Source organism: Melospiza melodia, chromosome 6 (genome assembly GCF_035770615.1).
Source record: "Melospiza melodia melodia isolate bMelMel2 chromosome 6, bMelMel2.pri, whole genome shotgun sequence".
NCBI lineage: Eukaryota > Metazoa > Chordata > Aves > Passeriformes > Passerellidae > Melospiza > Melospiza melodia.
In genome coordinates this window covers 5,634,473-5,647,328 of record NC_086199.1, presented here as the reverse complement: position 1 = coordinate 5,647,328, position 12,856 = coordinate 5,634,473, and the positions used below count along the sequence as shown (strand labels likewise).

The 12,856-nt window shown below is 43.4% G+C and overlaps 1 protein-coding gene across 3 annotated transcripts in view; it reads right to left on the bottom strand.

Moving 5' to 3' along the window:
• Window positions 1–370: 370 nt before the first annotated feature.
• The window catches only part of PCNX4 (pecanex 4), a 17,557-nt gene continuing 5,071 nt past the window's right edge, over window positions 371–12,856 (bottom strand). For all 3 annotated transcript variants that reach the window (XM_063159740.1, XM_063159741.1, XM_063159742.1), the window contains 9 exons: window positions 12,244–12,423; window positions 11,641–12,155; window positions 10,739–10,839; window positions 10,468–10,590; window positions 8,373–8,736; window positions 5,226–5,329; window positions 3,767–4,803; window positions 3,084–3,270; window positions 371–2,323 (listed from right to left, as the gene is read on the bottom strand). In XM_063159740.1, the coding sequence (XP_063015810.1) occupies window positions 2,072–2,323; window positions 3,084–3,270; window positions 3,767–4,803; window positions 5,226–5,329; window positions 8,373–8,736; window positions 10,468–10,590; window positions 10,739–10,839; window positions 11,641–12,155; window positions 12,244–12,423 (2,863 nt within the window). In that variant the 3' untranslated portion in view covers window positions 371–2,071. The remainder of the gene's footprint in view (window positions 2,324–3,083; window positions 3,271–3,766; window positions 4,804–5,225; window positions 5,330–8,372; window positions 8,737–10,467; window positions 10,591–10,738; window positions 10,840–11,640; window positions 12,156–12,243; window positions 12,424–12,856) is intronic.

Below are 12,856 nucleotides of genomic sequence, written 5' to 3'. Positions count from 1 at the left end.
TGAACAGGGGCACTCAGCTGCAGAGATCTGAGACAGAACAAAAGCTTTATCTCCTGTTTCTGCCAAAGACAGGATGCAGACAGGTACTGTGCCTCAGGGCTGTGCCAGGGGCTGTGTGAGCAGTGACTGGGGCTGTGGGACACTGCTGTGACAGCAGGGGACAGGATGTGGCAGGGCAGCACAGCCCAGCTCCACATTGCTGTGCTCCAGCAGGAACTCTGCCCGTTGCTAATTGTGCTGCTCCATCTGGTGCCAGTCAGGATCTCTGCTGGAACACTGGGCCCAGTTAGCAGCAGCTCTCCTCAAGGCTGGGGACCAGATGGACAGAGCCCAGAGAAAGGAAGGGAAAAGGATCACAGCTCTCTTCAGCTCTTTCTCAACTGGTTTATTCACTTTACAAAAGACAAAGGATGAGGGCAGAAATTACAGCCATCTTTGAGTATGGACTGCTGCAAAAAAAGATAATTAAATTTTCTGTGACCATATGGAAGACAAGGGAGGGTAAATTAGATGTAGGAAACAGCTCCAACTTTCCAGCTGCTGCAAGAGCAGCAAAGAACTAGAACTGCTTGAGGAGCTCATGACACTCCTTGCCTTGGAAGTTTTAAATCAGAGTAAACATTTGCCTCCTTGTGAGTGGGAGCTGAAATGGGGGCTCTCTATAAGCCCCTTCTACATCACATCCATGGCTCTGTATTTCCAGACAGCTCAGGGCCCAGTGTGGCACCAACCTGATTTAGAAACTCACCACACCACTTGCATAGTTCTTAAAAACCATTTCTGGCCACTGTCTAAAGGAACAGCCAGCAGCCCAGGACAAGCTTCTGTGGCAAATTTCATATGAGTCAAAAGGTCTTAAATGTGAAGAGTAAAAGTAATAAATGTGCTTGGACCCAGACAAGGCAGGGTGTTCCAAACCAGTACTGCTTCAGTTACAGAGCAGGTCTGATCTAAAGTGAATCCGCAGGAGTAGGAAATACAATTACCTACTCCCTGCTCAGCATCTGCCTGCAGTGTGACCATGGTCCTGCTGAGAAAACACAGTTATGTGCTAAGACTGGTGGTAGTGAACAGGATAAATGAGCCACTGGAAACTGGACCTGGACCTGTTTTCAAGGTAACCTGTAATGTTACAAACCAGCTGTCCAGGTCTGCTCCAGCCTGTAGTGAGGTTAAAGAAATAAATACTTCTAGCTGGATTTCCACCCACTCCCCACCATGAAGCTCTCACTGCATTTGTGAGAGGTTAGAAGAGGAAGACTGGTTAGGGAGGTGGAGAGAGGTTGAAAGTAACAACATATATATATATATATATGTATACAGATATATATATCATATATATGGATACTGGAAGAAGGAGATGAAATCATAGCATTTGTTCTTAACATTTCCTCTGTCCCCTAATTATATACATTTACTTCTTCCATCAATAAAGTCACCCACACTATCAATATGTCAGAGCACACACTGGTTTATATAAAATTCTTTTTACCAAAACAAGTAGTTAGGTAAAAATTGTCCCTTAGTTAAAGTATGGCTGATAACTTACTGCACATAAGGAAGATCAGTGAGAGTCATATAACAAATGCTAGAACTGAACTCAGTCCAATATAAAAATGGCCAGAATAAAAAAAAAATATATAAATAGTCCTATATACACTTTGGTTGCCAACTATGGGGTTGGCAACACTACAAGAGGCCATAACCTGACTGGCAGTGCAGGTCACCTGTCCACGGAAAAAAAAAAGGAAAAATAAATCAGAATGCACCAAAAATAGTTAATGAGCAGAATTGTGGTAATGATAAGAATTATGCTGCTTTTCTTTAAGGTGGAGAATTGCAGCATGTGGCTCACCAGCCACAAAGGTGTCTTGTATTCCAGCAGCAAGAAACCAGTCCCCACCTTGCTGCCTGCTGCAGGCTCTGGCCAGCACCACCTCTGTGCCAAAGACATTCACCAGCCTGGCACTGCCGCCCTGTGAGTAACACCTGATCTGCAGCACACAGGGCAGAGTGCCACACACAGAGGAAAAAGACAAAGCAGCAAGAGGCCCAGGTGAGAAAGCAGAGCCTAGAAGAGGGGCAGCTGCAGGAGCTGAGAGGAGTAGACGGGGTAGCCCAGGGGCGGGTCGGCCGCCTGCACGGTCAGGTTGCGCAGCAGCGCCGGGTGTGCCTGGATGCTGTAGCGCTCCTCGTCGTCGTTGGTGGCGTAGAGCAGCTCCCAGGACAGGTTGGCCCACTGGCCCCTCACAGCTTCTGCATTGAGCTTTCCCACCTGGACCAGCAGCTCCTGCAGAGTGAGGACTCGCCCTGTGTAAATTCCCTGCAAGAGCAAACAGATCAGGATGTCCAGGACATTGAGAAGAGACGAGAGCGTTTTGGTTACAGAGCTCTGGGTGAAGCTTTGGGGCTGTGTGGTGTTTTTAGGGTTTTCAGGATGAAGGAGGAACTGAATTTGACTCTATGTTTTTAGAAGGTTAATTCATATAATATAAAATCATAAAATAATAAAAGAATGTTAAACTATACTAAAGAATAGAGAAAGTATCTTGTTAAGCCTTCTGTAAGTATCCTAACTAAAAACTCATGATTGACTCCTCAGAGTCCCACACAGCCTGGTGGTGATTGGTCAGTAAGTAAAAACAATTCACATGAAACCAATCAAACAACCACCTGTTGGATAAACAATTTCTAAACCACATTCTAAAGCAGCAAATCACAGGAAAAGCAAAGTGAGGTAATTGTTGTTTTCATTTTTCTCTGAGGCTTCTCAGATTCCCAGGAGAAAATCCTGGGCAAAGGGATTTTTCAAAAAATGTGACAGTAACAAGGCTGTACTCTATGAACACTTTAAACACAGCAAAGTATAAACCAGACCCCTCAGTTCAATTGCTCCACTGGAATATAATCAGGAAATATTGCTGCATCTGAAGAACAGTGCAGTGGGCTTTTCAACAACAGCAGTGCCAGTTCCTCTTTAGTACAAACCATCTTGCAGAGCCTTCATGTTTTCGAACACAATTATGAGGGGAATAAAGAACAGCAAAAAAGAAACCCAAACTTTGAGTAATTTTTCTCCTTACCATGCTTGGGTCGTGCCCCAGAGAGAACAGGTATGGCTTTTCCTGCAGAACTGCCTGCTGCCACTCCAGGTCTGACACCAGCCCAATGTACCAATCGCTTTCGTATCCCTCCAGGTAATTCACCAGCTCTCTGAAGTTCTCCACTGGGCCCAGGCTGGCTTTGTCCAGCATAAGTTTAAAGGTGTATCTGAAAGGTGCAGAACATCACACAGTGTGGCAAAGGCAGCAGGGAGAAAGCTCTTCAGGCCACAGAGGGTGGAGAGGCTCCACCAACTCTGCCAGTCACTGCTTGCCAGCTGAGTCCCGGCCAGTCAGTCTGGTTGTGCTTTTAGCTCACCCACATGTAAAACACATCAGCTTAAACACCTCATTCACCTCCAACACATCTCCAGTGCCTGATAATGGTTACTGCCAAACATCTAAATCCAGCACATCTGTTGAGAGCTGGGGTCAGTGAAAACAGGTTGTTTTTCCCCAGTTAACACAGCAGATTGGAGGCAGCTGCTATGGAGAAGAAAGAAGAACCTCCATACCACAGGCTTCACTGCCTGGAGTCACGGGGGCAGTATTTATATAGGAAAAACTGACAAATAAATTAAAACTATATGGGTTTAACAAACCATTAATGAAATGGCACTTCTCTATATAAATTTATAATCTCAGGAAATTGGGGTTTTTTTTACCTGAATGCTTTTAATGCCAGCTGGAAGAGCTCTGGTTTGCCTGTGAGCCAGTCCAAGCCAGCAGACCAGGGGATGCCACCCGTGTATGCCCTGAAGACGTGGCGAGGGGCAGGCACGGCGTTATCCAGCCCAAACAGACCAAAGCAGCACGACAGCACCCCCAGGATGTACAGCTCCTTCAGAGCTTGATCTTCCATCAGCTCTGTGAGCAAACTGGAAGGCTTCTCTTGCAGATGAAAAAAGTCCAGCTGGCTCAGAACAAAGTGGTACCATTCCTCAGGAAACCTCTGCCTCATTTCACTGACTTTGGAAGAAGGCACTGGTGCTGTTCTCCATTCTTCAGGGATGCTCAGCAGCTCTGAGTAAGAGCAACTGAATTCTACACGAGGTAAAACTTCTGGCTGCTTCCCTTTGTCCACAGCAGGCAGCCCAAGCACCACAGTCCTGTTTAATTTATCTTCTGGTGACATTTCTTGTAGGAAATCTTGGCTCTGTGTTTCTATGGACCCTGGAATAGACAGGTGCACTTTGGGTGTCAGTCCCAAGTGCCCAGCATCTTTTCTGTCTCTTGTTCTGCTACTGGGTTCAAAATCAAAAATGTCACTATCATCAGTCCAGTCCTCCACTGAATCAACACTAAAGCTGTCTTCTTCCCTCAGAGCTCTGCATCCTTTCACTGCTCCACTGTGCTGATTTTCTGGAAATGATTCTTGTTTGTTCCTGTTGGCACTGCCTGGGCTTTCCCACGTCTTGGATTTTTTATAACAATACTGGACAAGCATCCACACAAGCACTTTCACAAAATCATCTTTCAGGTGCTTTAAATTCTCATGGGAATCAATTATTCCAGATAACACATTCCTGGCATCAGAATACAGCCTCACAGGAACCACAGTACAGGGAGTCAGGATGTGCCCAAAATGGGGATTGGGAGACAGAATCCTTGTGTGCTCCTGATGTTCAAAGGCCATTTCAAAAATTTCATCCACTCTGTGAGCTTCAGCAGCATGGCAGGATGTTTCCTGCAGTTCTAGCCCCTAAAGCACACATGAAAACCTGTCAGTCTTCACCAGGACATAACTTTAAATGCCAGCATTTTGCATGCACCAGAATTATTCTGAATAAAATGATTGTCAGTATTTCCACAACTGAATCTACAAATCTATCCAGAGATAACAGCAATAACAAAGCACTCACTGCAGTATTAGGCACAGATCAATGTCTTAAATAAATCTTTGCTTGATGCAAATCTTATTAGCTAGCTTATTAAAGATATTCTGTCACAAGCTAAATGATAAAAAAATTTCACATCTGCTACTCATGTAAATTGCAAGGCTAATTAGTACAACACTCATCTTAGAAAATTAAATGTAAATCAGTTACACTGCTGAAATGTTACACAGCAAAATGTTTGCATGATTTCCAAACATCAACATCTCAGTGCTCAGCATGCAATTACCTTAATGTTCACACCACAGTATGTGAAGCCTTTTTCCAGCACCAAAATCCACATCAGCCTGTCCTGAAAGCGGCACAAGTAATGAGACCCAGGCAGAGAGAGACCTGGGCAAGAAAAGAAACCAAACAAAAAATGCATATTACCTTTTCTACATGCCAAGGAAAGGATTCAACAGCAAACACGAAATATTTCTGCATCAGCAGAAATAACTGGCACCTTAGAAATGACTAGCACCTTAAAATCTTGGAAAAACTGGCTGAAATTGCAGCTTTGAAAAAGCTGTGGAAAGTTGGAAAACCTCACACAACTGCAGGACTGCATTATTCACACCAGACTGGGGTTAAACAACTCCACCCTCAATTCCCTTTGCAGAGATGACTTTCATGATTAAAGATCATTTTTGGCTGCATTTCCAACCACAGAGTTCCCACTGGAGTGTTCTCTGGAGACCTGAAGTCCTCCTTACTGAGAATACATTACAGAGTCATTCTATAGCACAGGAGTTTCCTAATGGCCCAATCTGCTGTGGAGTGGGAAGTTTATTTGTTATCAGAGAAATAAAAATATAACTAAACTGGAATTTGAAAATCAGGTCCCGAAGAACAGCAAATTAGTACTCAAAAAAAAAAAAAAAAAAAAACCCAAGCCAAACTTTTTCACAAAAGAAAAAGTCACAAAAAAAGCAATGCCAAATTTCCTAAGAACTGATGGTTATTCTGTATTTGAACTATAGCTGAAAGTCAATCCCCACAACACAATGGTTCTATTCTTAAGCATGACATTTGCTGCCAGTTTATGACCTGCTTCTGCTGTCACTCATGTCTGGTGACCACTCACTTGCAGAACATTTTAGTTTTAAAATGCTGTAAGGTGAAATCAGTGAAACCAACCATTAAGCAGTAGTTAAAATTTAAGTAACCTTTTCTATCCCACTGAGCTAATGAAGTGCATTTTCTTGCTAACATTTTGCAAAGACTTTAATTCCTTTCTTGCTAGCAGTTAAAACTACTAAAACTCCTTTACACAGAAAAAGCTCTGGGTTTAAATTAGTGACACACAAAGTGGCATCACTTCCTTTGGAACTCATCTGAGAACACCACAGTTTTTCTTGCTTCAAGACATTCATTCACAGATTTTCCCATTAAAGAAGAGACTTTTTACCCCTCAAGACTAGTGTTTTAAATTATTTATTCTAAGGCATACATGCCACCACAGTCATGATGGCAATGGGGGGAAAAAACCCTATTAAAATATGTATATATATAAAATATAGATAGATATAAAAGATAGATAACACATATATATGACAGATAGCTACATATTATCATAATAAATATATCTATTGTAAATAGAAAACAGTAGACAAACTGAAGTATCCTTTTTTAGAGAAAAAAGACTTTTTGGTTTTATTGAGTATCTCTCTCTAACCAGTGATGCAAGTGCAGCACATATTTCTCAGTAAAGCACCTGGATATTTTCTTCAGAAAAGCTTGATTAAGGTTAACTTCAAATATTAGGCCACTTTTTCCAGCCATAAGCCATTTTCTAAGAGGCTTATGTAAATATTTGCCTCTTGCCTGAGGGCTACAATCTTTTGATTATTTAGGTTACACAAAGGCTGTTTCTCAAGAAAATGACCTTGCAATTTTAAAACAGTTACTCTGTCTCCAGCTGGGAAAAAGACTGGGCCTTTCTTCACCTCTGTCTCTGTAATTCTGTGAAAACCCCACCACAATGCCTTTACCAGGCTGTAAACCCACAAATTCTGTGAAAATCCCACCACAATGCCTTCACCAGGCTGTAAACCCACAAGTGCTGCTACAATCCCACCCCAAGTGCCTGCACAAGATAAGATATTAAATCTTATCAATGGGTTTGTTCTTATCTGTTTACTGCTACTTAGGCTACATCATGTATTTCACCATAACCAATTAACACAGCCAAATTAGCAAAGTCACCTTCTGGATGCTGAGTAATGGGATGGATGCAGAGACAGACAGACCTACAGACAGCAGTCTGACACACATCCTTCTCTATGCTGTCTGGCTGAAGAACCCAATTTACTGCCTCCAGTTGGGTGGGATCAATGCATTCCATCCTTTTTATTCAGTACAGAAAGATTAGGATTGATACTGTTTCACCACCATTTAGTCTCTGCTTAAAGGTAACAAAAGATTTCTTTTTTTACAGGATTGTAACAAGCAGACATTGCAGAATCATTAGCTGGAAAAGATCATCAAGCCCAGCCTTTGACTGAACAGCACCATGTCCATGAAACCATTTCACAAAACTGCTACATCTCCCTGTTTCTTGAATGCTCCCAGGGATGGGGACACCACCACTTCCCTGGGGAGCCTGTGCCAATGCTTAACCATTTGTCCAGGGAAGAAATTTTCCCCAATGTCCAACCTGAACCTCCCCTGCTGCAACTTGTAGCTCTTCTATTCTTTTCTATTCTTCCCCTTTGTCCTACTGTTGGTTGTACAAGAATAAAAGTAACCAGTTTTTCCTGAGCAATCTCTGAATATCAGATTTAACCCAGCTGTGAAACTTGGTTTTCAACCACTGATTCCTCTCCCTTTGGAGGGATCCGATTCCAAGGGGTTTGGGGCACTGGGAGGGATCTGATCCAAACAATTTTGGGACCTTGGGAAGGATCTGATCCCAAGGGGTTTAGGGCCTTGGGAGGGATCCCATCTCAAGGGTTTTGGGGCCTTGGGAGGGTTCCAATCCCAAGAGTTTTGGGGCCTTGGGAGGGATATGATCCCAAGGTTTTGGGGCACTGGGAGGGATCTGATCCTGAGAGCTTTAGGGCATTAGGGTGGATCTGGTCCCAAGGGTTTTGGGGAGTTGGGAGGGATCTGATCCCCAAGGGTTTTAGGGCATTGGAAAGGACCTGATCCCAAGGAGTCTGGGGTCTTGGGAGGGTCCTGATCCCAAGGGTTTTGGGGCATTGGGATGGATCTGATCCCAAGGGGTTAGGGGCACTGAGAGGGATCCAATCCCAAGGGTTTTAAGGCATTGGGGGGGGATCCGATCCCAAGGGTTTTAGGGTGTTGGGACAGACCCCATCCCAAGGTTTTGGCTGGCAAACCACATTTCCTGCACTATTTATCTGCATTACTGCAGCGCGCTCCCCGTACGCACCCAGGCCGCCGGCGGCCAGCGCAGCCTGCAGCGCCGCGGCCAGGCCGGGCACCAGCTGCCGGTAGTAGACGGTGTCGGGGCAGACGCAGGCGGCGCCGCCCGCGGGGCCCGGCCAGCTGCGCAGCGGCCGCGGGAAGCCCACCAGGAACACGGGCAGCGTGAAGAGCGGCAGCAGGGGCGACGAGAGCAGCGCCGACACGGCCACCAGGGCCAGCAGCACGGGGAAGAAGGCGACGTTGAGCGCGATCAGGGCGGCGCTGGATCTGCGGCGCTGCTTCTTCTCCGTCCACGAGGTCAGCAGGATGGCCATGGCAAAGTGCAGCTTGGACAGGAACTGCAGCAGCCGATCCCGCAGGAGACCGACCTGCAGCACACGGGCAGGAAGAACAGGGTTTGTAGCCTGTAGCACACTCGGCACAGATACAGTAACTTAAAGAAAATAAAGCATCCTATCATTGGTGTGAGAATATATCTTAGCACAGGAGTATGGCGATGGCAAAGTTCAGCTTGGACAGCAACTGCAGCAGCCGATCCCGCAGGAGACCGACCTGCAGCACACGGGCAGGAAGAACAGGGTTTGTAGCCTGTGGAGAGTTTGGTTCAAGTATGGCTTAAAGAAAAAGGCCATGAAGGCATACAGTTGAGAGAAAAGTAAAAGGTAGTTGTAAAGCAGTTCCTAAAGCAGTTCCCAGGCTTGATTCTATAAACAATTAGGCTCACTCAAGCATCACTTTATAAACAATAAGGTTTTCAGACAGTCTTCCCATAACAAGCAAAACACCCTCTCTGGGAAAAGATGGCTCCCTGGGAACATATATGGAAGTTTTGGGAACCTTTCATATCACAGTGGGAACACTGGTTCTGTTTTTAATAAACAATTATAGGTATTGTAAAACAAAAAGAGTGGTTAGAGTTTTCTCTGTTAGCCTATCGTGAGCCTGCATTTTGCAATATGCATGAAGTTAATTAACACTGTTATATAAAGTGACTGATCGATCAATAAATTGGAGTTCGATGCATCAATCGGATGGTCGTCTCCCTTCACTTCAATAGTAGCCTGTAGCATACAACACAGAGTATGTAGCCATAGCATAGCTACATACTGTAGCATAGCTACAGTAATTTTATGAAAATGAAGCATGGCTAACATTGCTTGGTGTGAGAATATATCTTAGTACAGGAGGATGGACATGGCAAAGTGCAGCTTGGACAGCAACTGCAGCAGCCGATCCCGCAGGAGACCGACGTGCAGCACATGGGCAGAAAGAACAGGGTTTGTAGCCTGTAGCACACTCAGCATAGCTACAGTAATTTTATGAAAATGAAGCATGGCTATCATTCCTTGGTGTGAGAATATATCTTAGTACAGTTTTTAGCTTCTGTCTGCTGGGTTCTGGCCCCTGTTGTAATTCTCCAACAGAAACAGATACTTCAGAAAACAATTATCTGCTTAATTTTACAATATGACCATTACCTGTTGGGGAAGGTGAAACAGGAAAGCCTTATAAATATGATTGTCTGGCAAAAGATTTTGAGAATATGGAAACTATAAGCGAGATTGAAATGAAAGCAAGCTTAGAGATACCTGAACAACTGGAAAACAATGGCATGGCCAGCTGAAGGTAATCCCCTTTTGATGGAACAACACCCTCTGCTTGCAGAAGGTCCAAGGGTCAGAGCAGACCCTGCCAGCTTGGCAGAAGGGGCCCAAAGAGGAGTTTTTAGGGTTTAAAATGTAACACAGTATGGTAATGTAGTGATTCTTATAGGCTGTATGTAAATGCTATAGGATTTGTATATTGGACTAGATTGGTTAGTGAGAATTAGAATATGCAACACAGAAGAAGATTTATAGTATTGTAGCGGGAACCTCACTCCCTTACCCTTTTTATTCTCTTACCTTTTTTACTCCCTTACTCTCTCACCCTCTCATCCTCTCTCCCCCTCTCCTCTCTCAGGCTGCTCTGAGCTGTGGCTGCAGCTCCCAGCAGGGCCCTGCACCCAGGCCCTTTGCAATAAACCTCAAGTTCCACGACCTGGCTGCAGAGATCTCTCGTCTCCGACCCTCCCACCCCCCCGACGCTCCTACAATTACCAGCAAGAGTTTGATTCCTGTATCAAGGCTCCTGTTCCACCAGAGGTCTGGATTAGCCACCAACATTTGTGCTGCTGACACAACCACCATGTCTAGTAAGGCATTTTCTGTATTTTGCCAGACCTAGAATAGAGATATGTTAGAAATACATTAAAAAACGTATCTATTTATCTCTGCTTTCATGACCTGGAATATTTCTTCCAGGTCACCTTGGTTTTCAAGTCATGTAGAAGAGCATTTCTAAGGCTAACATATTTCAAATTCAAATTACCATCCTGAACATCCTTGTGAATCCAATGGAAACAGACACGGAATGCAGGTTTTGTAGGGAATGGTCAAGTGACAGGAATGCTATCATAGCAAAGGGAGACACTGCAATTGAAACAAAAGCATCACTGACCTTCCAAAACTGTAACAAAAGCAAACAGAGGTAAGCAGTCTTATTTCAGGATGGAAATCCCAGCAAAAAAGAGAAAGCTTCCCCTCATCAACACAAACTCCTCTTTGTATTACTCTCCAACAATATTGAACAATTTATTTGCACTAATGGCCTTGGACAACAAACATTTACATCGATGCTTAGCTCTTACTTGCTATTAGTTCCTTTATCCTTTATTTGTTTCTCTGAGAGAATACTCAAATAAGTGAAAATAAACATGGAATAGCAGTCATCAATGTATTTCCCCAAACTAATGGTTCTTTATGAAGTTAAATCCATTTTTATTCCCTCAAAGTAGATGCATTTGTCTCTAACCTACCAGAATGGAGGCTCTCCCCTTAACCAGCAAGCTCTAAGAACCAAATATTTGGTCAGCTTGAAGACTTTCAACGCATTTTGTTTCCAAGTACATATTTTTAAAAGTTGGCACTGCAGTTGTAACTAAAATCCTTTAAAAGGCCCTGCTTTCTCAGCTGGGCTTTTAAAAGGCTCAATTTTTTAGGTTCACCCCTATAAAAGAAATAAATCAAATCACTTCCAAATTTAATCACTTTCAAATACGCTGGACCAGTAACTTTGACCTCAATACACAATTTAACAAGACATCAACAAGTATTTCCAGCCACTTGGTTTCCCTTGGTTCATTCCCAGAATCTTGCACAGAGAGCAATTCTAGAGTTTCAATCTCCCTACAAGCATCATCTAACAAACAACAGACAGTGGTGTATTCCTACCTAGTGTTAGTAAAATCCTCCTGACAACACCAACTTTCATTAGCCTTCTTTGCTTCTCCATGAACACAGCCACAGTCCTGACATCCTTTGGGTAAAAGGGGTTTCTGAAGACTCCAAACAAGTAAACTCTCTGAATCTCTCTAAGAATCCACATCATTACAAGTAACAGGATCAGAATGTAACTTGCTATGGCCTGGGGTCTGCCTTGGGAAGATGATGAGGAGCCTGCAAATTGATGCAGCAGACTCGCTTCTGTGAGAGCAAACGCCAACACAGTCGCATAGAAAATAAATTCCCTCCACCCAAATTGTAATCTAAGAGCCCTGTGAGCATTTTTAGCTTTGCTGGAGGCTAAATGGCTGATCATGGTGTGTTTGAAGGCAAACCCAATCTCACTTAGGTTAAGACTCAGTATGAACCCAAATCCAGTCATGAAGAGGATCACACCGAGGGGGCTGGGAATGAAATACGATGCTATTGCTGTTCCAGCAGAAATGAGAAACATTACTAACAACCTGTGAAGGAGAAAATAAAGAAGATTTGCTTGAAAAGAAAAAGGTTATAAACAACACTGATATATTTTACAATTGTAGAAACATTTACTTGGTGTTACTTGACATAGGTGAACCTCCTAGTCCAAACTCCAACAGTTGTTCCATTCCCCAGAGAAAAAGTGCATCAAGTGGGGGCAGAATTCCCATGGCCCACAAGAATGGCAGAAAAAGAAACAGGATGTGCAAAATCTGGTTTGTCTGCTCTAGAATGGGTGTGTTGACAGCAAACCTGGATAAAAGAAGAAATGCATTTGAATTCTGTGAAAGGAAAAATAACTTCAGTGTGGGAAGACTTCCTGTTTAATTACTACAGCAAATCCCAGAGTAAAAACCTTACACATTCTACCTATAAAACCTAATGAGTATCTTTTAAAAGGAAAAATAAGCACATATATTTATGCTTGGGACAGTAACACATTAATTAGAACACAGACTAAATTTTCATTTAAAAGCTTTGAAGCCTTCAGATGAATACAGTGAGGCAATCATCCCAATTATTTTTGCTACTGCTGTGATAATACACTGAAAAAATACTTGTGCAAAAAATAAACATCTATAGGCTCCAAGGCCTCAACTGTTTAACAAAAAATTATAAAGTATTTTTTCAGAGACACAAAAGTAAAATTTTATGCAATTTCAAGGCCCAAGATCTAAGCTTTAAC